We start from the raw sequence: 23,430 nt of genomic DNA on the forward strand, positions 1-23,430 counted from the left end.
AGAGCTAGCCTGAGAAGCGCTTAGAGGGCCAGAGCATCATTGGCTTATACCTCATCAGAGTGGTCTGTCTTTTGCCCAGTGCCATAACTTGTCTGTGGAGAGAACAATCCAGAATAAAGAACAAAAGTTAACTTGCTAAATAACAGCTCAAAATAGAAAGCTCTGTAAAGCTCACAATGTATTCCCCCCTTTTTTCCTGCTATTTTAAGCTATTTAGAAACAATTTGTTTCCTGCTTTGAATGGAGGTAATTTTATCACAACTGTTTATTTTTGTTTTAACAGCTTTAGTTTACACAGTCCTTTATCATCCCTAAATATCTTTCTGATTTAGAATCTTGGTTTGATGCCAGCACAGTTCTGGGGCCATTGGTGAATTAAGTCTGATGTTGTGGTCTCTTTTTAATCCCTATTTGAGCTACTCTGTTTTGGTACATTCAGAATGTTGCTCTCAAAAGACCTGTAACTGGCATAGCAGGAGTGTGGTGTGTTTGAAATGTCTTGAGAAAACTAATCTCTGTTATATACCCATAGAGGAAAAAGTGTGTATGAAGTGTGAAATTCCTCCAGACAGTGTTGTGAGAGTTTAATCTTCATGAATACTAAATTATCTTGCATTTGTAAGGAAAACGAAGCAACAGAGAATCTTATAGCTCTGGGTGTTTTTAAATAGCCGTATGTCAGTAGTCCCGTATCTTGTCCGAGCCAAAAGTTGGGAACGGTTGTCTCCTGGGAATTTTAACACCTTGCTGCTGATGCTGTCCTTGTTCAGACTTCAAGGAGCTTACTATAAAAGTGCACCCAACGCTCGGATTTGAGCTCTCTACCTTGTGGTGGAGACGATTCAGCAACAATAAATCCAGGTAAAAGAATTGTGTCTTTGCTTATAGAGCCAAAAATGGAAAGTGACACCCCCGAAAGACTTGTCTCCTTCCTGAGAAATGTTAAAGATCTGAAAAATTTTCCTGCTATTAGGGCTGGTGTGATACGTTAGTGAACACCTCGTTGATGTTATGTACTTAGCTTCTCAGCTGTCCAAATGCTGACAGAGAGCTGACAGATTTGAGAAAAGTTACTGTTAAAAATTAAAAATGAAAAAAAAAAAAAGTACAGAGAGGCCTGACTACTGTCACTTTTATCCTATCCTGGCTATATTTGAAGTATTTAATAACTAGACTTAAAAGAAAAGCAAAAGATGTGCTCAGTGCATTTGAGGATAGCAGTTTGCTGAGCTGCTGGCCTTACCTTAGTGCTTAAGTTCATAGCTCTGCCACAGCTGTTTCAGACTGCGTGGGTGTATTGGTCAGCAGCAGCAGCAGACTCTGCCAGCTGAAATGCTCTGCAGTTTTTAATGCCCATTTAGCAACCTGACCTCCCTGCTAACTGTAGCTCCTCTTGCAGAAAATTTCTTGTTTAGAATTCATAATCTGACAGTCTAGGTCACTCAGGTTCCTTCTTAGTTCGCAGCTGGTTTTGTGGGCCACATTTGTCTTTTGGGGAAACTGTCGCCTCCAGCCCTGTTCACCTACTAAACTGTTTGCAGTGTGGCGAAAAAGGCCATGAGAAGCTGAAGAAAAAAAAAAAAAAGGAGGGTGGTTGGAAGAGGGACATTTTTCCATTTTTGAGAGGAGGGATCACCTCAGCCATGAGCTATCCCTTCCTTGTGTAGGCAGAGCTAGAGAGGCCAGTGCAGCTGCACTTGGCAGGATTGCTCCGAGAGAATTGCTGACATATGTATGCTGAGATATATATATATATGTATATGTGTGTGTGTATATGTATCAGGGAATGATCCAATGAAAAAATAAATGAGAGGAGAGAATTTTTCAGGCAAGGGTGGGCATAGAGTTGCAAATCCTTGCTTGCAAGTTCTTTATCTGTACAAATCAGAGGTGTATATCTCACGCACCTTGGGAGGAAGGTGAGAGGGAGTCTCCTTAGCATGTCTTTAAGAGTTAAGAGCATGTTACATTATTTTCTGCAGGACTGTTTTGTATTTAAGCACTGCACTGTTGTTTCTTAATGTTACTGCAGATCTTCACTTTATCTAATTTGTTTTGTTTCCACTGCATATAGTCCTCCTCTTCTGTCACCTTTGCCTCTTGGCCTCAGCCATGAAGTGATAAGAGCAAGAACAGACCACTTTTTGAAAAAGCCAGGGCTTTTATTCTTATTTATTTTTTTATTTAAGCCCAGAGGGCTCTTCAGTTTGTGTCAGTCAAAAAATAATAAATTACATAATTTTCCCAGTTGGTCAGGAAGAATTCTTTTAACTTTGAGGAGCTTTGTAAGGCTGGCCTCTGTATCCAGCTACTCAAATGCAGTTTAGTTTGGACAGGCATCACTTTAGTCCGTTCTGTCCTCATTTAAAAAAAAAAAAAAAAAAAAAGCTGTTATTGCCTATACTGCTTTCATTATGAGGACTGTATACCAAGACAAAGCTCTGTGGCAGCATAGAGAATGAAATGACTCTTGGATTGTCATCAAGCACAGATGGGTGATGCTCAGGAAATCTGTTGTAAGCCTGAGGTGAGGTTCCTCTTACAAGGTGTGATGTCTCATCAGAGAAGAATGGTGATAAAAGATGAAGACGCCATAATGAAAAACAAGTGATGACCCAGAAACAAAAGCCTAATTCTTATTGAAGCCCCTTGAGGTTTCTGCTCTCTCTTTCATGCGGTCTTCAAAGATCTGGAAGTCCATGTGAGACCTGTTGAGTAATTCTCATAATTACTTCCATATTTCACTTCCATCCACTGGCCAATGTCCTGGTCCTCTTCTCCCACAATTAGTGATGCAAAAAACCTACTTTAATTTTTTACTTTAAAGATAGGTTTTCTGTTCATTTCAGAGAGTAGCTAGGAGCGGCCATGCATTCTATCAGTTAAAATCCAATTACTTGTGGTGGGAGGTCTCTGCACTGCTTCTTCCCTCCATCACAGAGTAGATTGAGGAGATTTTGGCAAGGATGAAAGAAGGAACCTTTGCCAGAGGGTAATTTTTCCATCCCATATTAAGAAGATCTTTTGTTCAGCAAAGAGGCAATGATCACTATGATTTGTTTAAATTTTTTTACTTGTGGATGTTTTATACTCAGAACTATTATTTGCAACTGGGCGTTGGTAAACATTCTCTTTGAATTTAGAAGTAGTAAATAAGGTTGGTTCTAGCCTCTGTCTCAGCCAGGGCCCCGGAGACTGATGTTTTGCAAAGCTGGGGGAGGTCCAGCCAGCAGAACTTACAGCATCTTCTGTTACCGCCCAAGTCACAAGGCATAGGAATAAGAAAGAGGCAGTGACTGTCATGTTGCCTGAAGAGCTTTATACCTTTCTGGCTTGATTAATTTACCCTTGCATCTCTGAGTGCCTCTGCATTGTGGAATGGCTCTGCTATGGATAACCACTCCGCTCCTGCCAACCACAGCACAGAGCAGGATCACTGTGAATGCTTGCTTGAATTCCTTGCTTATTGCTTTCATGAGCTCCAGAAGACAAGGAGCGTACAGAAATTACTTTACTGATGGCAGGAATACTGCCGTTCTAACTACCATAATAAACCACTGAAGCCAGATTTGAAGTTTTCCCCTAGGCCCTTCTTGGGAAAATAAAAAGGTCCAAGTAAAGAGATCGAGACCCAGATATTTAAGAAAAGGATTATAATATTATTATTTAGAATTCTTTAAAATTCCAGTCCTGCCCTGTTTATTGAACAAATAACTTGTTTAGTGCTATCTAAATTGAACACTCAGAGAAACAGAAATGTTACTTATATTCAACAGGTAGATGTACCAGCTTCAGGAGGCCAGAGAGCCTAAGCATTTGCTTAGTGTTTAGTCTTTTGTTTGTTTCTAATTGGGAACTCCCTCTAATTCTGTGTTCATATTCCTTTCATGTTTCGGATACAGAAAATCTCAGAGTAACATGTGATGACTTTTCTGCTTAACAGTTTTGCTAAAAATCCTGGCCTGACACATAATTCGTGATTTAATTTCCTAGCAGCACCCTGGTGTTGAAACCAATTTAACAGGTGAGCCCCTTGTGTCCTTGATCATGAAGTTGTGCCTGTAGGCTTCAGGACTTGTAGTGATTTCTGTGGTTCACCAGAGAAGCTGAAAGTAGCCCTTGAAGAAGATGCTATGTTTTACTGGGTAGTCATGTTCCTAAACAGTGAATCACCAGGAAGACAAGAAGTCTACCCCAAAACACCTCGCTGCTTACCAGCATGGCAGAAATTTGTTGAATTTAGACTGTTTGTTAAAACCAAAGCCATCACTTAAGTCAGGGAGGCAAAAGCAAAGGAATCAATTGTTACTACTAAAAATGTTGTTCATAAACATTTTCATTGACTTCATAAAAATATTTTTTCTTTAGGTAATTTGTCTATTTGGTTTTGAAGGGTTGTTCTAGTGTAGGATATTCACTAGGATGGAAATGATATTCAGATGCTTTCAGCTCAGGAGCGCTACTTCATTCTGTTTCTGTTGCTTATACACGTCAGAGAATTGTAGACACTGAGGCATTACGAAGATTTTATAAAACTTCCCATATGCTCCACAACTTGCAGCCCTTTTATAGGGATCCAGCAAGCTTTGCCTGATCTCAGTGCCATTTCTTTCCTTCTGGCAGAAATACAGATAATTTTTGGGTAATGTTACTTGCTTACCAAAGGGAAGACGGAAGGAGATTTGTATATAATCTCTACTTGATTTTAGGTGTCTAGATTTTAAAGAATCTTTTTCTTCTGTACTGGCAGCCTCTTAATGATGAAAATCCACCACAATCACCTTGTGGACCTTGATACAAAAATAACTAAGAAGATAAGCGTACTTGAAATTTTTCTTTCTTTGACTGTTAAGATCTAGGTCCGAAGCACTATGAATGTTTGTGAGGCGAATGTGAGGATTTGAGTTTGTTATTATTAGGTAGAATTAGTGCTGTAGTAGCAGCAATTGCTTTGGTTTTCTTGGAGACATAGTTAAGTCAGTCTGTAATGTGGGAAGGAAGATTTAAATCATCTAGGGGAAAGTTTCAATTGGAGGAAACTTCAGTGGATCACTTCTGCTCCCAGTGACTGTTTGGCCTGACTCTACACCGTTCTGCGAAGTGGCTGAAGCATCACCATATTGCATCTGTGGCCTCTGCTATTCAAACAGCAGATATTTTCAGATAAGCGCAGAGAAATTTTCCTATTCACTGAGAGAAGTAATGCAAATCAGTATGTCAGCTTTGATTTATTATAGTCCTAGAGGATAGTGTGCATGGGTGCTTTTCCTATGAAGCTGTCTATGCTGCAGAGAGATTTAATTTTCAGCAGGGAATGTATTATGCAGCTTATTTGATTGCAAATTTGTTTAAACAGCTTTCAGCTTTGAATTTCCCAGTTAGGTAATGTAGGTTTAGATACTAATTGCAAAATTGGCATGATATGAGTCACATAGATTTAAGGTATAGTGCACCTGGTCTGACTGCTTGTTAGCTTTAAGCGGCTTTACACAATAGCTGCCCTACAACTGAATTTAACTCTTTCATTTATTGAGTTCTCTTCCAAATAATTTTTGTCTGAGGAAGAAGGATTTTCTTGGTACTCAAGGAATGGCTGTCTTCATTCAAAGTTTTGATGCTGGAGTATGCATGTTTTGTGGATTGGTGTAAGTTCTAACTGGTACACCAATGTGATGAAATGAAGTGATTTTTTAAAACTCAAAAATGAGTGTATGGCACAGAGAGCATCTTCTTTACCTGTTTCTCGTGGTTTCATTTTCCCTTAGAGGATGGTGGGAGGGATCGTTTTACAGTCACAATCCGTTTAGAAAATAGTAAGCTTCACACCTAAGATTCCTCCTTTCATCCCTTCGTTTCACAGGCCTAAAAGATGCTACAGGCTCTGAGAGTGATGGTGGTGACTCTTGCAGCACGAAATCAGAAGGAGCCAATGGAGGCACGACAATCCAACCCAAAAAGGTCAAGGGTGTTGGCTTTGGAGATATCTTCAAAGACAAACCTATAAAGCTACGACCAAGGTCAATAGAAGTTGAAAATGACTTTCTCCCAGTAGATAAGGTACGTGTCATTTCTTAATTCTCTCTTGGTGTTGGTTTAAAGAAGTTTTCATCCTAAAGTTCTGAACTCTGTTGCTGGCCAAAACTTGGAAGTTTTATGGTTGTTATTTCCTAATCTTTCTGTGGACAAGATTCTGCTTTCTTTTCTTTTGCCCCACACACTAGAAAATGAATTCTAGTGAGGTTGCTGCTTGCAAGGTCTGTTAGTTTGCTTAAAGGTTTACTCCTCTGTTCGTACCTCCATCTGTTTAACTGGCCATTTTTCCTAAGAAAATACTACTTTAGAAAACAAGACAGGAGAGGCTTTTCAGGTTTTCAGTTACTTACATTATGGTAAAAAGAAATTGCTAATTATTACGTAAAGTAAGAGTGAGATACTGCCATTGTGCCATCAATTAGCTTTAAAAAAAAAGGAAGCTTTGGCAGATACATAAATATCTCAACTTAGTACTGGATTTGTTAAAATATGTTTTCAAAAATCACCTAGCTTTGTTTGAAGGGATTAGTAAAAGAGAAAGCACATTTTTTATGGGATTGTTCTATGTGACATAGAAAGAAAGTCCTGAGATAAACACTTGGGGAAAAAATTTACTCTCTGACAAATTGAAACAGACCATCTTTTTAGAGAGTACTCTTTGTTCCAAAGTCTCCAAAACTATCACTATGTAAATTAGGAATAAAGAAAAATTAGATGTTTCTGATGAATTGGAGGAGGCAAACTAAAAAAAAAAAAAAAAAAGGATCACTCTAAGGTATGTTCATTAGGGAAACAAAGAAATGCATTGTTTCCTAATGAAGTAACAACCAAAGAAAAATCTGTGAAATCCTTCCTTTAAGTGAACAGTTAGATTTGCATAGGGTTACTGATATGCTGAGAAGTGCTAGGAGGCTTCCACAGCCTGGAGTTCTGCTGTCGGCCTAGTTACGTGATGCATTTTCTTTGGCTTCATGGTGATTTTAAGAAGCTCCTGGGCAGCTGCTCTTGTTCCCTGGTATGGCGGCTTCTCACCTTTTGAGTTGTGCTTGTCCAGTTGTCTGTAGAACCAGGCACTTCATAAATTACGTCTTTTTGGCCCACAAAGTTTTGGTTTCTTATTCTAGATCATTTCAGTGACCTGATTTATAGCACAGCACCTACCCCTGCATCCGCCCTGAGTTGTAGCGGTACAGCAGAAGGGGACATCCTGCAGAGGCATGGTGGAAACTTCTTAAGTTAGTAACGCTGATGGAGAATTGGTTAATATTTTACAGTAGGCTGCAATTTGGATTCTGTATAAGGAGGGTGGTGAGGAACTGGGATAATCTAGGTGAAGGTAAACCTAGATTGTATTACTCCTTGATCATTGCTGACTTCTTCAAAGCCTGCATGGTACCCTGCTTGCCTTCTCTTTCTGGGTAGGCTTATTAACTCACGTGCGGAGCTTTGTTAACACGCAGGGCCGGGAGCAGCTGAGCTGTATTCCAATGGCACCTCATCAAAGAAGTCTCCCTGGGATACAAGACAGGGACAGGACAGGCCTGGTGGTGTTCACCAAGAGCTAGCTAATGAACCTCCCTCCTGCCGGATTCAGGGAATGGGATAGAGAGCAGTGAAGTCAGCTTTGCATGGAGCCATCATGGTGTCTATCTGCAGTGTGGTTTATTTGTGACCCTGAAAACCTGCCAGTGTTTAAGGGGCGATTGGGCTCTGTAAGTATGCTGAAAAATAATTTTACCAGCACATGAACTTGGTTAATAAAAGGTTTCTTCTGATAGCAGACAGACTTAAACTCATGCATGGCTGTACTTGAACCTTTTTTTTTTTTTTTGGACTCAGCACATAAAAAGCCCTGTAGTATCAGGAAATGTGTATTTTAATAATGCAGTTCTACAAGAGATGAGTTTTAAATTATTAATTTCCCACATCTAGGTATGTAAAGGAAATACGCAGTGCGGGAAAGAAATTACCAGAGATAAACATAGTACTGTAATTTACATCACAATAGTATTTATAATTGGTGTGTAACATAAGCATTCACTTGTAAGGGTGATGCATATGTACGCACTGACAAGAATTCACGTTGCACAAAATTCAGTTCTCCCAAGTCTGATATAGGCGGATTAGAATTTACAAATGATAAGGCCCTGTTAATGCCACATGAGGATTTCTTGTGTCTGCAGTTTACTATAATTGTAGTTATCTCTACAGTAGTGATTGTAAATGGGAACTGTTTAAAATAAATTACATATCCCTTGAACTCTGGAGTCCCTTGTTTTAATGTGAAGTGTTCGCAAAGTGCTTATGAAGTGCCCTTAATTCCCTGAAGGGAAGTCTTACTCCACTTTATAATAGTGAGAAGTCTTACCTTTGTTTTTCACAAAAAAACAAATATTTGTGCAGCATAAGTTAATGGGTTTGTTACCCACCCAAAAAGTAAATATAGAATTTTCAGAAAATTTCTAAAATTTTCCATCCTACCCACAGACCTTCCTTCCTGTGTCTTCAGATTTCTCCTAAATTTGGCATGGTTAGTGGAAAATAATGGCTTCATTTTTGTAAACACAATCCATTATTTGTGATTCAAGCATGTAGATAACCAAAAGCAACACTTCTTTGCTGTCATTGCTTTCTTCCTGTCTCGGGGTCAGGATGGTTAACATTTGAGCAGTGCCATTCAGAGGCACTGTGGTCTTCGCCTGCTCATAGCACCAAAATATGATTCACTGATACAACATTCGGTTACGATCGCAAAACATTAACGTCCCAAGTACTTCTCTCCTGGCTGCAAGAAATTCCTCCCTCATCATTGTCATGTTCTTTGCCATTTAATGCTGGCTCAGAGAGAGAGAATCCTGTGTTAAGTTTGTCATTCCAAGCAAGGTCATATTTATCTTGGATCAAATAGTGGATCAAAAGTATTGCAATGTATGATGCAGAGTGCCAAATTGCTACAATTTTTTCTCTAGAAATGTAGTTTTTAAAGGGATTTTTGCCCTGGTATGTGCCTTGCTCATTTACAGGTAGCCTCAGTTTTTCAATAACTTGTAATATTTTGAAGAGGCAGAAACAATGCTTTTGTCAATTCCTTCTTTTTTATTTAATTCTTTCTGAAGTTTGGAGGCCCTAAAACTCTTTCTATTGCTTCTTCTTGATACAGTTATTGATGAAACATTTTATATATTACTGTAAGGGTACTGTTACCTTTTTGATTTAAAATATTTCCTAACAAGTACTGATTTTTTCAAAAGCATCAATAAATTACTGTGAGGATTTTATAACATAGGATTATTTAGAACAAAATAGTTTCCATGGAAAATGTCAGTCCCATTTACAGAAGAATCAAGTGTCTCATTTTGTTGGCATTATCAGTTTGTGTTCTAATGTGTTTTTAATTTTATGAATCATAAGTTTAGATAATATTTCACGCAGAGGTGATATGAATTATTGAGGTGTTAAGAAGGCTTTTACACAAATATTGGCAGGAGTATGAGGGCAACAAGGATTGCTACCAGTTGGTCAGAAGCAGATGCCATTAGGCTCTCCTGTAAATCACCAGCTAGTTTGATGTGCTCCTAGTGTTAGCCCAGTGGTAACAACGTAGGATACAGTGGCCCTTGGCTTTTAAGGTAATCAATAAACTGTCTAACTAAAGGCAAAACTGTGGCATTGCGTGAAACCTCATTGGTTTTATTGGTGTGCCGAATTCATTGCTTTGCTGCTCTTTGTTCTAAAAATCACAGAAGCAGATTATCCTAGGGAAATTAACGATGCAGTTGTAGGAGTTTAATTTAAGCAGTGCCTTCAGAGTTTTGCTTTTCTTAAAAAAGTAAAAGAACCAAATGCTTATGCTTTGTAGTCCTTTTCTTTGCCTCTTTGCATTGATGAATTGACCACTGGCTGTGTACAGCTAGAATCAGATTCCTGAGGCTTGGCTCTGTCAAATTCCCATTAATGATAGGTGTAAGTGAACTAATCTACAATGCTGCATGTGACTGAAGACACAGCTTGCTGGCAGGTGAATTTTTAGAAGAAATACAATATGCATATAGGCACGTTGTATCTCCTGAGAAAATTTGGTGTAACACTGTTAAAGTAGCAAAAGTTTTATGCTCAAATAGAAATGCCTGTTTCACATGTCCTGCTTCTGCTCATGCAGCTTAAAGACATTTAAACACGAGTTTATGCTTATTTCTTTTTTCCTTTTTCGTTTTGTAGTAGCTTATCTAAAACTTCTGTTTCTAGGTTAGACTTCCTTCCAATATAATCTATATGTGCTTCCGCTGATCTAACAAGCTATCACTTTTTCCTCTCCTGTATCTAAAAATAAACCTCTGAAAATATAGGAAAATTAATTCAACCAGTACATTCCTTAGTCTGAGTTGACTGTGTCAGGTTGGTCTGTGAGTTGAGGCTTCAGATAACAATGATAAAGGCCATAATAGGTGAATATAAAATAAAACCTCTCAAAAAGCCTATTTTATCTTTTTGAAAACTACCCTTACTTCAGAAGAGACTATTGGGAGTATTTTTTACATTTTCCATTTGAGATACATTTGTAGTTTTCTTCAGGCAAGACTTTCATAGTTGGCTAGCCGTGGTGAATTTGAGCAGAACGAGATTTCATTAACAGGCTTTGATGAGGTCACATTAGTGTATGCCAGAATTTAATGTAAATTATATACTCAACCATAAAACTGGGGAATATTGCAGCCACTGTAATCATTTAATATAAAGGGAGAGGCTATCATGGCTGCAGATCCAGCAAACTGTAAGATCCAGTTAACTGGTGTTTAGGGATCCTTCTCACTGCAAAACAGTGAACTTACACAGAATTTTTTATTTCTGTATACATTTAGTATGTTTGGGAGAGAAGAAATGGAGAAGAAATAATGGAAGTAGACACAAGAGCTGTAAGGGCTAGGAGCTCATGTCAATTATTAAGCCTACCTGTCCTCTGTAATAAGACAGAAAATTGTAAACTCGGAGCCTGAGTGCCTGCAAGGACTGAGTTTCTATTTTGAGCCAGTGAGCTAGGGACCCAGAACCTGGGGTGAATGCGTTGCGCTGACAGTCACATCTTCACCACACCTGCTGTGTCAGTTCTGGCCTGGTTGCTTATAGAAAACATTTTTCCCCCTTAATTTTCAGTTGTCATTTAAAAAGAAATCTCTGAGAAAGGCACATCGGAGGCTCCTCCTGGCATTTCTAAACCGGCTAATGATGTGCCCGAGCTGTGCCAGCGCTGCCCAGAGGCACCCGTGGTATGTGGCCAGCACTGGCTGTGGGTGCTGCAGACGTTGGCCTGTACTTGTCTCTGTATGGCACGGCTCACTGCTATTTACTTTTCCCCTCCGATGCCTTTGGAGGTGCTTGGTCCCCTAACAGAAGTGTTGAAGCCAGTGTTCAAAATACTGAGGTAATGAAAAAATGGATATGAGCGAAACCACCTGGTAGTGAATTTGAATGCTGTCAAAAACACCTGCTGAGGCAGGGTGCGTGCGATGTATCAAGTTTGTGTAGCACTTTGCACTGGATAGCACAGGTTTCTGCCATTCGTTTATTCAGAGACAGCCATCGGTGCTGACAGCAGCGGTCGTGGCAGGCATCAGCAGTGTGTCAAACTGTGTAGGAACAGGGGGAAACACTCAGCTGTTCAAGCAGCATTTGTGTTTTGCTTTCAGGTTGCTGTCTGCCATAGCCTGGCATCGCTGCCCTAGCCATTTTTCCCAGTGCCATCTTGTGAGGAAAGCTACAGGGAAATAGGGACCCTGACCCTTTCTGCAGTTGCCGCGAGAGCCAGGCTGCCTGCAGCGGGGGTTTGCTCCTTCCCTGGTGTAACTTTCCATTCCTCTGGTGCAGCGTGGAAACAGGATTTATGCATTTCTAAAACAAACAAAAAGGCATGCATTTGCAAATGGAGAATGATGTTCATGAGGCACTGTGGACATTATAAACAAATTCTTTAGAAGATTGTTACCCTTTCTGGAGTAACTAATTCACAGCAATGAGAAGGAAGAGTAGGGAAAATATGTTCAGCTCCTAAAATGAGAGACAGTTAAAAAGCAGCATGTCCCTTTTGGGGAGCCTGACTCAAAGCAGGACTCGGTACCAAGGGAATAGAACAGGAAATGGAAAACTAAGTTGAAAGAGAGGAACAAATTCGATAACCTTAGCTGGCAGTGAGTCTCTGCTGAGTCACTGAACTGTGCTATGTGAATGAAGAGTGACTCCTGATCTCCTGTATACTTCCTGCCTTTCCCTGCGACCCCATTAGGTATCTGTGCTTTCATGTTTTTTCACTTAGGTTTGTAAAATATTCAAACTGCCTCAACAGACTTGTCCAGGTATTGGTGACATGGATCAGCTTTCACATCAGTCTGCAATAGCAGGTTTTGGCTGAGAAGGTTACCCACGCAATGGTTTGTGCTGCTTGTGGTGGTTTTTAGGCTTTTGTTTTTAATAAAGCAGCTATTGGACTCTAAATAAATGCAAGCTAGTTGTTGTCCATGCTGCAAGACTTTACATGTATATCGTTGGTCTTTATTCAGTAAAGATTTGTCAATATGAAAGAAATGCATCAAGCATATGCATGAAAATGTTTTCAACTGACTGGAGCTACTTGAAGAACATCTGAAAATAGAAGCAGAGTAGTGTAAGAAATATTGATAATACGATAAGGTACTCCTAAAAGCAACATGGAAAATCTTGTCTGTTCTCCCATGGCACAGCACTGGGCTTCTGCCAGAATGAGTTCTCCTGGAGGAGTGCTCCCTGGGAGGGAATACTGCTGTTTTTTCAGTCATGGTTTTGATGAGGAAATCTTAGGATGCTTCAGTCTGAAAAACAGGATGTGTAGGTTAAGGCTAATGCAATTTAACTTCATAATAGGGGGACAATAAAAGCATATATGTTGTAAGTTGCTCTGGATCAGCTGATGATCAGTAGCTTGCTGATCACAGAGAATCTCTGAACTTCAATTGAATCTGTACCATTACCAAGCCTTATACCCCGACAAGCATTTTAAAAGAAGAATCACTAAAAACCTCAAAATGCTGTGCTTTAATAGTTTAAAATAAAAATTTTATAGTTTAAAACTTTAATTGTTTAAAATTAAGCCCGTATCCTGGGCTGCATCAAAAGAAGTGTGGCCAGCGGGTCGAGGGAGGTGATTCTGCCCCTCTGTCAGCACAGGAAAGGTGTGGATCTGTTGGAGTGGGTCCAGAGGAGGGCCACGAAGGTGATCAGAGGACTGGAGCACCTCTCCTGTGATGACAGGCTGAGAGAGTTGGGGTTATTCAGCCTGGAGAAGAGAAGGCTCCATGGAGACCTTATTGCAGCCTTTCCAGTACGTAAAGGAGGTGTACAGGAAAGATGGAGACAAACTTTTTAGCAGGGCCTATTGCGATAGGACAAGGGGTAATGGCTTTCAACTAAAAGAGGGTATATTTAGACTAGATATAAGGAAGAAATTTTTTTACGCTGAGGGTGGTGAAACACTGGCATGGGTTGCCCAGAGAGGTGGTAGATGCCCAAACCCTGGAAATATTTCAGGTCAGGCTGGATGGGGCTCTGAGCAGCCTGATCTCGTAGAAGGATGTCCCTGCTCATTGCAGGGGGGTTGGATTTAGATGACCTTTAAAGGTCCCTTCCAACCCAAACTATTCTCTGAAAATAAAACTGATTTCCTGAGTTCCAGAGATACTTGATGGAGATACAAACTGAATGTCAAGGAAAGATTTCTCTCATGTTTCAGCTTCAGCACAGAGCAAATGCTTCAGAAAGTAGCAGCACTGAGATTCAAGCTGGCTTTTTTTGCTGTCTAATGAGCTTCAAGAGAACTGGTTCATGAATTAATATGCTATAGTATGTCTAATAATAGCAGTAAAATCTACCTAAGTAAAATCTAATTGATATAAGTTGATATAAAAATATTTAAATTAGCATAATCAAGGCTTTAGGAATAAACAGTTTTATAAACTGTGTCTTAGTGTTTCTAAGTAAAATGAAATTTTTTTTCTTGCCCCACTTGGATTTTGTCATTTAACATAACTGATTTTTAATTGCTATGTCTGAGTTGTTAAGTCTTTTAAACTTTGAAAATATAAAAAAACCAACAAAATTGCATTTGATATTCCTAGCACACATGAACTTTGAAAATTAAAAGAACAAATGCAGTTAAGCAAATAAAAAACCCCAAAACTCGTTTGACTTCGGAAATTACATAAATAACTTTCATCCTTGCTGAGGTATTAAAAAGAGTGATGATGTAAATCAAACTGAATATAACCTGTAAAATAAAATTTATACACTCATCTTTTGCTGTCTATTTAGCTTCATTAGTTTGTGGAATTTTTCTGAATGTGTTTCCTTTTTTAAATTTTCCCTAGTTAAGGATTATTTTTGAAGTCATGCTTGACTGTAGTACTTATACTTTTATATACCCATAAATTGTATAAATTATAGATGTGTTATGGATTATTCTTCTCTCTTAAAATAAATACCAATAATCATGTGTTTTCTGGGCCTGAAAGTGATGTACTGTTATACAACTTTAAAATGATTTGTGATTGGAAAGTAGAAATCTTCAGGAAGAGGGTTGCAGGCTCAGTAGGTTTTCAGGCTTTGTTCTGAATCACACCCGAACCTGTTCTGCAGCATGGTGCAGGCACAGGGAGTGTTGCTGCAAGAGATGTTGCCTTTTCTGTAAGCCATCATGTCTTGCTCATTTCCATTCTTTAAAATATCCTGATATTTTTTCTGGAGATTTTTACTTGCAGTGATAGTCCTACTCAGATCAATCGTGATTTGCCTTCAGCATAAGGCCAAAGGGGATCTCAGAGGTCATCTAATCCAAGCCTCTCAACTGGATTAGGACCAAACATATATAAATAATTCCCAGGGGATGGCTGTTTTTTAAAAAAGCATCCAGTAAATAAATTTGTGTATCCTCCCTGTGTTCTTGTATTTCACTGTTGTAGCAGAAAATATATTGTAACATTTTGGCTCTGCCAATTAATCTTTTTCTTGTTCTTTTTTGTAGTAACCATGTTGAACAATTTATTGTCTTCCCCTTTGAAATATACATACTGTCTAAGTTTTTCATGTCCTTCCTTACACTGGTTCTCAAAACTAGAGGGAACCTTTTTCTTGCTTTTATCTTTTTAATGTACGAGTTCAGAGGCTTTTTCCTTGTCTCATAATTGTGTTGGCACTCCTATGAAAATGCCTCTGCAGAGAATGGGCTGTGTGTGTTTAGGGAATGTGTTGAATATGCCTAAGTACGTCCATAATAGAAGTGTTTGTGCGTAAATGCCTACTGAATAGTATATAAGGTGAAATGGGAGTAAGTGTATAGTATCTTGTGGCTTGCTTAAATATAAATCTTTAATTTCTTCCAAATTATCTGAAAAGCGCATGGTGTCCTTCCCTACCCCACCCTTTTTTCAGTCATTTTAAAATTGAATGTTTGTGAGGAGGTAGTATTAAGAATTTATAATACTTTCATGGAACTAAGCATCATCTTAGTGATGTTTCAGTTTCTTGATTGAAAAGAAATATTTTTCTTATTTCTTTAGAAAACAAAAGCCAAAACAAAGGCATAAATGACATGAAATTTTAGATTTTTATTTTTATTTTTCAAATAGAGAGACTAATAAACTCAAAATTTGTCATAAGCTCATTTTTCTGTAGAGTTATTTGCAAAACTGTCTGCCTGGGCTGTTCACAAAGTCTGTACATCCTTGCTCACGTTGCCTTTCCTAGCTGTCGGTCTCAAGAAGCCAGGAGAGACTAGGCTGGCTTGGGAAAGGAGAGAAAACTTCTCGCTGTGAGTGAGCAGAGGTAGGAAAAGCTCCAGATTTCCTGTGAAATAAACAAGTGGAACCTTTGTTTCCCCGGGATGGCCCGGAGCGTGAGTCAGTGTCAGGGCTGGGCTCCTGCTCTTGCTGAGCTGAGCTCATGCAAGGAAGGGGCAGGACTCCAGGGCTCTTCTTGGACACTTCGAGCTGCTGAAAGGCAGTTTGGCTTCACAATGGGAGAGGAGGTATTTCTTTTACAATTAGTTGCGGGTTTTTTTCTATGGCTGTTTAAAACTGTATCATAATATATGTATTCTGCAGAGCACAAGATTCGACTGCAGGGTTCTTTGGTTCTTCTGCACGCTTTGTAGATGCTGGGTAGGTAAAAGGAAAAGAAGGAAAAAGAGTGCTGGGGATCCTGAAGTCCATTTCTGCTACAGAGGACTGTATTAGAATAGGGGGTTACTATTGTGTGAAAACATATTCTGTCCTGGCTCCGTTTAGCATAAGTTTTTTTCCTTTCGAACTCTTTGGCCATTAAACTTGCACAGATGTTTTTTATTTCTATATGATTTGGTTTCAATTTTCTTACTCTAAAGAATAATGTAACTTTACAGTTAAGCAAAACTAGTTGCACAGTCTCTAGGATGTGTTGCTTTTTCAAATGTTTGCTTAGTAAACCAAAAATTCACCCCCCTTCTTTTCCTTCCCAAATGCATGAATAAGACTTCTTCTTTTTGACAGAAAAAAGAGGAGGAGCTTTACTAATTCCTCTTCTCTGTGTGGTGACATTTGGAGTTTTTTGTACAAATGAGGAAAACCGATACAAATTATTTTTTGAGAAAATGATATTGAGATAATAAAATCTAAATGGAAATTATCCTTTCCTTCAAGAAACAGCAAGGAAAACTGGAGTCAACTAGTTCTTGTAAAATTTTATAGAAAGCTGAATGGAGAGATACAAAGTAAACTGTTTAATAATTTGCAGGTACTTTGGGGACTGTTAGTAGAAAAGTGTAAATTTCTCTTAACTTTGGCTTATCACAGCTGAAGTCAGTATGGTGTGTGCAGAAATGAAGCTATGAGTTTTCTGAGTTGCTTTTTCTCTTAAAATATGCCATGCGTCTTTCTTTTTTTCTGTCTTAAAAATAGAAAAGAGGAAGGAGAAAAGGAGTAGTGCAAAAGGATCACAGACCAGCCAGATACTCAGTGGGGTAAAAAGTCTGTAGGTCAGTTTCTAAGATGCCTTTTTAACTCCTTATTGCACGTTTCTTTAGGAGGTCAGTGACATTTTGTGTTTCTAAAAGTTCTTAAACACAAGGGACATGAGATTATATTATTCCAGTTAGTTGACTAAGTGCTTCCTAAAAACTTCCCAGTAAAAACCAAGGAGGGGGAGAGAGGACTCAGCTCCTGGGGAGGGAGTCCTGATGCAACAGCAACTGGTAAGCCAAGTAGGGGCTGCTGGTGCCTGCTTTCTGCTGGGTGCTGGGCTACTTGCCACGCACTGGCCACCCAAAGAGCAGTTGACCTCCATATATACAGCCGACAGTTTCTTCTGCAGCAGTCTTTGTACCTAAAACACTTGCTGAAAAGAAAGGCTGAAACACATGATATTAGTCATTTTCCATTTGTGTTTCAAATTTCAGAGCTTCATTCAAAGGAAAAGAGATGAAATTTCAGTCAGTTGAAAGAGAACCGGATGGAGATGCTAATGTATTTTGCTTTGTCACTTGTTGCTCTGCAGTTTTCCCTGTGAAAATTTAAAATAAAAATATCTCCCTGTTTTGCCTCAGTAACTTCTGTCCTTATTTCAGTGATGCAAGGTGGGGAGAAAAAAACCCTAAAAAATGAAAATTAAAGATAATCTGAGGAGAAAAGAAAAAATATAATGCCAAAATGGAAGAAATATTTGCTGTCAGCGCTAATTCTGGGACTGTCTGCATGACAGTATGGGTTTTACTATTTTTTTTTTAAATCATTGAATTTGAAAAATGTAATTCAACAGCTACTTGGCAGTTTTTTGTCAGCATCATAAAGTTCACAAAAGAGCAAACCAGTATTGTTGCCACTTTAAAAAGGAAGATGTTAAAGACAAGACATTCCCTGCTTACTGTTTTCCTAGATTTTTTTTTTTTTTGAGAGAGAGATGAAAGTAGCTGCAGTGCTTTCCTTACTGCTGCAAAAGGAAGTGGAGATCCATGTAGCAGTTGTAAGGTTCATTAATTTTTATAAAAGAGGGAGGTTTCATAACAGCAGTTTCTAAGCTGGATGGTACAATCTGGATCATGCTAGTTACCAACTGCAATGTAGACAGGCACGGTTCTCCTGGGAGAGTAGGAAGGAATTTCATTCACTCAGTGCAGACTGACTAAAGGATTCTTCCTAGAGAAGGTAGAAATTAATTGTGAACTGCAGTCTGCAAATGGTAAAATTCCTGGCGAGAGGTGCAAGGGGACATGATCTTTTACATTTGTGTGAGCCACAGTCAGTAAAAGGGGAAATGAAAAATAAATAAAGCAGGGAAGAGAGAAGACTTGTCTGCTCCAAAAAATACTTACTTCTGATACAAAAGCACCTTCTAGCATTGCAAATCTGCAGCTTGAAGAAGAAAGAAAATGAGCTTGTTCATACAGCTTATTGTGATGTGAGCACTTTCAGTGCTTTGAGATGAGGCAGTTGGGAGTGTGCTGTGTGGGTTTCATTGTGTATTTGCCTCTTTTCTTAAAAAAAAAAATCATTTGCTAAAGTGTTTTTACTCATCAGTGATTCTAATATGTCCTGCTCCATTTGTTTCGGCAGCATCTACCTAATGTAAACTCTTACATTCTCTTTCTCACCATGAACCTTTTAGAAAGGCAGATTTTTAGTTCATTAATGGTTTGAAACTGACAGCCTGACAGCATTAAATGTCAGGATTCCAAATTTTACAGAAATATAGAAGTTATAAATCGTGCGAGTTAAGACACACAGGTTTCTCTCCTGTCCAGCATATCAGGCATATCGGTAGGAAAAAGCCTCTTCTCTCCTCTCCCTGCCCATAATTTGAAATTTTAAGAACTTGTCAAAATAACAAATTACAAAGCTTTAGAATGTGAACTCACCTGCAGATAGAACAGGTTTAACTGTGGAGAATAGTGATGTAAAAAGCAAAATATGCACTCTTCTGCTCTCCAAGCTACCCAGAGTTTTAATGAAAATTACGTTTCTCTGTTCATATTCATTCATGTTTTTGTTCCTACCCCCTTTTCCCTCCAAGAAGTTAAACCAAAAATTTTGCATTGCATATTTTACCTACTTATTTCTATGAACATTATTTGAGATAGCACATATTTCTCTGGTGACTTGCATAACACTAATGAAGGTATTATTCATCTATGGTTTGTAGACTGCTGGTGGTCTGCTAAACACCTGGTAGTTTTAGTGCATGTATAGCTGGATGGGACATTTGGTGCTGGCTCAGGTCATTTCTTAATGGAGCTCAACAGCTGGAAACAAGAACTAAAGTGATTTTCCATTTAAGCAGATCTGAAATCGCTGAAGAGATGTTTTGTAATTGTAAATGGGAAGCTAGGAATCTGCAAAACAGTCTCTAATTAGATGTCTTCCCCACTATGAAGGTTTGAGACTCTCCTTTTAATGCAAAACCATAAATTACATAAATGTGGCGGATATAAACAGTTACAGCTCAGCATAAACATCAATATCATCGCCGAGGGAGCAGTGTATTCATACACTGAAATATTGAAATATTGTGTGTCTGAAGACGTCTTAAAACTGTAGCACTTTCTCAGAGAAAATCAGAGACAGTTAAAGCCTTTTCAGTTGCTGAAATCAAATTTGAGTCAAATTTGTTCAGGAGGTTGGTGAGTTGTTACGAGCACTTCACTGATAGTACTATAGTACTGTGGTAGACATACTCCATCTTACAGGTCAGACAAAGTTTGGGATGGCTAAAAAGGAAATGCAAATGTACGTTTCTGTACTGTGGATTTGTCTTTTTCATTACAGTAGCTGACTGTCAATCCAGTGTTTGCTTTTTATAATCTTTTAGTGGGCTTCTCTGCTTCTGTGGGAACTACAAAAAATGGCCCAGGAAAGCAGATTTACATACGCCATAAAGCTTTTTCTCCATTGAAAATATCTGTAGTGGCTTACAAATCAGAGGATTTAAATTAACCCGTAGTAGTTACTGCTTCATAAGTTTGAAAACTTTTAAAATTATTTTCTCCATATATCTTTGTTCTCCCTATGGTTGTTTTTTTTTTTCTTTTTAACTGAAAAACTTTGTTTAATAATGTTCGGGGGGAGAAAGAAGTTGGAGTAATCCTTTGAAGTTTCCCTTGTGTTATCACTTTGGTTTTATGTCACCTTACTTTATTTAGATGTACTTTCCAAAGTGTACCATATTCGCTATTCTATTTCCATATGTTAAATAATGAGATTTCTAGGGAATTGGAAAATCCTGAGACGTCTGTAGTTGAGATCAGAATTGTGCCTGGGCTGGTAGCATGCCTCCAAACAAGGATCAATACTGGAAGCTTAGGGAAGAGTGTGAGAACGAGGTAAACATACAGAGAAATGCCTGCAGCGAGCCCTCACAGCCTCTGGTCATTTTGAACTTTGTGTTTAATAACCCTAATGGATTTTTTTTCCTCATCAAATCAGGTAGTCACGTTTTCATTTCACGTAACATGTTAGCATCTGTTACTCCTGTGAAAGAGTTCCACTCAGCTGGGTCATGTGTTGTGGGAAGGAGTAACCCCCTTTTGTTTGTTTTGAATGTAGTACTTGCTAATTTAATCTGATAGCCCTTAATTTTTATTACTGGAAGAGATAATGAGTGAGTCCTCTCTAATTATCTTCTTAATGCCCCTCCTAATTTTTATAGACTTGTGTTAAATCACCTACATATATCTTTTTTTCTAGGATGAGGAATCTGTTCCATAGGTTTGATCATTCTTGGTGACTTTGTCTTTTCCAGTTCCTTTAGGGACTGAGGTGGGTTATGTGTGAGGGGGAAAGAAGATGAGAACCACACACAACAACCCAGGTGTTGGATGGATTTATACAGCATTTTGATAGCACTTTCCATTGCTCTTTATTCCTTTCCAAAGTATTAACAGCTATGTGTTTCAAAGCCCATAATTTCTGTCAAAAGATAGCATTTTTCCTCCAAATGTGTCATTTTACTTCTCTCTGAACTGAATTTCTGTCTTTCCTCATTTCTGGATCATCTGTAAACATCTGCAAAACAAGAGCCTTGATCTAGATTCCTGAGGGACTGGTCACCATAATGAAATCCTGCCTTTTGTTTCCTGTCTTTTAATTAGTTACTTATCCAAGATAATATTTTTAAAAAGGGATGGACAGTAAATTCCTTTTAATCTGCATCTCAGTTTTAGTTTTTAGTATGCACTTAGGTCACAATTTCATTCTCCAGGAGCCAGGACCATCAACTTTTAAATTTGTGTGTTTTCATTAAAATTGCTGTGATTTGGCCATGCAAAGTAGAAAAGATCATAGTGGACTTGCATAAAGACGGCATTGTAATGCTGTAACACCAGCATTTATTGATTAGATGGCTGGGGTTATAGATTTTTGCATCTATAGGTGTATTATTATAGGTAGATAGATACGTACATACATATAGGTAGATAGGTACATATAGATAGATAAAAGATAGATAGGTAGGTAGATTAGCTGGCTGCTGTCCTTGCAGGTAATCGTAGAATCATAGAATGGTTTAGGTTGGAAGGGACCTTGAAGATCATCAAGTTCCAATCCCACTGCCATAGACAGGGACACCTCCCGCTAGACCAGGTTGCCCAAGGCCGCATCCAGCCTGGCCTTGAACACCCCCAGGGATGGGGCCTCAACAACCTCTCTGGGCAACCTGTTGAAGTACCTTACAACCCTCAAAGTGAAAAATTTCTTTCTAATGTTTAATCTAAATCTCCTCTCTTCCAGTTTAAAGCTGTTCCCCCTTCTCCTATCACTACATGACCTAGTAAAAAGGCCCTCCCCAGCTCTCCTGTAGGGCCCCTTTAGGTACTGGAAGGCTGCAATAAGGTCTCCCCAGAGTCTTCTCTTCTCCAGGCTGAACAACCCCAACTCTCTCAGCCTCTCCTCATAGGAGAGGTACTCCAGCCCTCTGATCACCTTTGTGGCCCTCCTCTGGACCTGCTCCAACAGGTCCATGTCCTTCTCATGTCGGGGACTCCAGATGCAGTATTCCAGGTGGGGTGTCACAAGAGTAGAGAAGAGGGGCAGAATCACCTCCCTTGACCTGCTGGCCACGTTTCTTCTGATGCAGCCCAGGATACGGTTGGCCTGGACTGTGATTACACATTGCCAGGTCATGCTGAGCTTCTGGTCAATCAGCATGCCCAGGTCCTTCTCCTCAGGGCTGCTCTCCAGCCCTCCCCCGCCAAGCCTGTATTTGTGCTTGGGATTGCTCCAACCCAGATGTAGGACCTTGTACTTGGCTTTGTTGAACTGCATGAGGTTGGCATGGGCCCACCTCTCCAGCCTGTCCAGGTCTCTCTGGATGGCATCCCTCCCCTCCAGCGTGTCTATCTCGCCACACAGCTTGGTATCATCAGCAAACTTGCTGAGGGTGCACTCAATCCTGCTGTCCATGTCTCCGACAAAGATATTGAACAGCACAGGTCCCAGTACTGACCCCTGAGGAACGCCACTCATCACTGGTCTCCACTTGGACATCAAGGCATTGACTGCAACTCTGAGTGCGATCGTTCAGCCAGTTCTTTGTCCACCGAGTGGTCCATCTGTCGAATCCATGTTTCTCCAATTTAGAGACCAGGATATCGTGTGGGACAATATGCATGGACTATATAACTAACATATTTAAAAACAGCAATTATCATGGGATTCTGTTTACTGAATTTAGATGTCTATGATGTTGCTAGTACTCAAGGTTTCTTCACAGTCTGTAGACTAAAAGGCATTATTAGGACATGACCTTTCTTATCCCAAAGGAGAAGTTCAGATGAATTACATGCTAAGAGGGCTGTTTACCTCCAGTGACAGAAGGGAAGCCTGCAGTGTCTGGCCCATATGTACACATCTGGCGCATAGATGATGTTTAAGCGAAATGAACTCCATCTTGAATAACTACTTCAGAACAACGACATACTGTTGGTTTACAACTCAGTGACAAAACCAGCTGAATACTGTTGTACTGAGAAGTATAACCAGATTACATGTAAAATGTGAGGGACTCACATGTAGTTATAACACAGCAGAAGCAAGAGTTTGTATGAAACCCTAAATTTTAAGATTTCCAAGCTTTTGAATGGCTAAATAAGATTTGCTAAATGATCATTAAAATAATAAGTAATTGTGAATAGCATATTAAACAGATAAAATAGTATTAATGCTAGATAATATAAGTTTAATTGCAGCACCTAGTGCTTTCTCCTACAAAAAAAGACACACCTGGAAAATCTACTAAAGAACTTACTACTCTGATCTTTGTTTCTTGTCCGTTCTCCCTTTTTCTTTTTAAAGAACTTTTTCTTGACAAAAAATAGACATTTAATTGTTGTTATCAAATAAAATGCGAAGGAGTAAC

At 39.1% G+C, this 23,430-nt stretch overlaps 1 protein-coding gene across 1 annotated transcript in view; it reads left to right on the forward strand.

Annotated features, from left to right (window-relative positions):
* The window catches only part of LOC104294849 (SH3 domain-containing kinase-binding protein 1-like), a gene marked incomplete at its 3' end in the record, with an annotated part of 200,492 nt that overhangs the window by 124,751 nt on the left and 52,311 nt on the right, over positions 1-23,430 (forward strand). The window contains exon 6 of the mRNA XM_009894511.1: positions 5,861-6,057. Within this exon, the coding sequence (XP_009892813.1) occupies positions 5,861-6,057 (197 nt within the window). The remainder of the gene's footprint in view (positions 1-5,860; positions 6,058-23,430) is intronic.

Source organism: Charadrius vociferus, unplaced genomic scaffold (genome assembly GCF_000708025.1).
Source record: "Charadrius vociferus isolate BGI_N301 unplaced genomic scaffold, ASM70802v2 scaffold770, whole genome shotgun sequence".
In the NCBI taxonomy this organism is placed as follows: Eukaryota; Metazoa; Chordata; class Aves; order Charadriiformes; family Charadriidae; genus Charadrius; species Charadrius vociferus.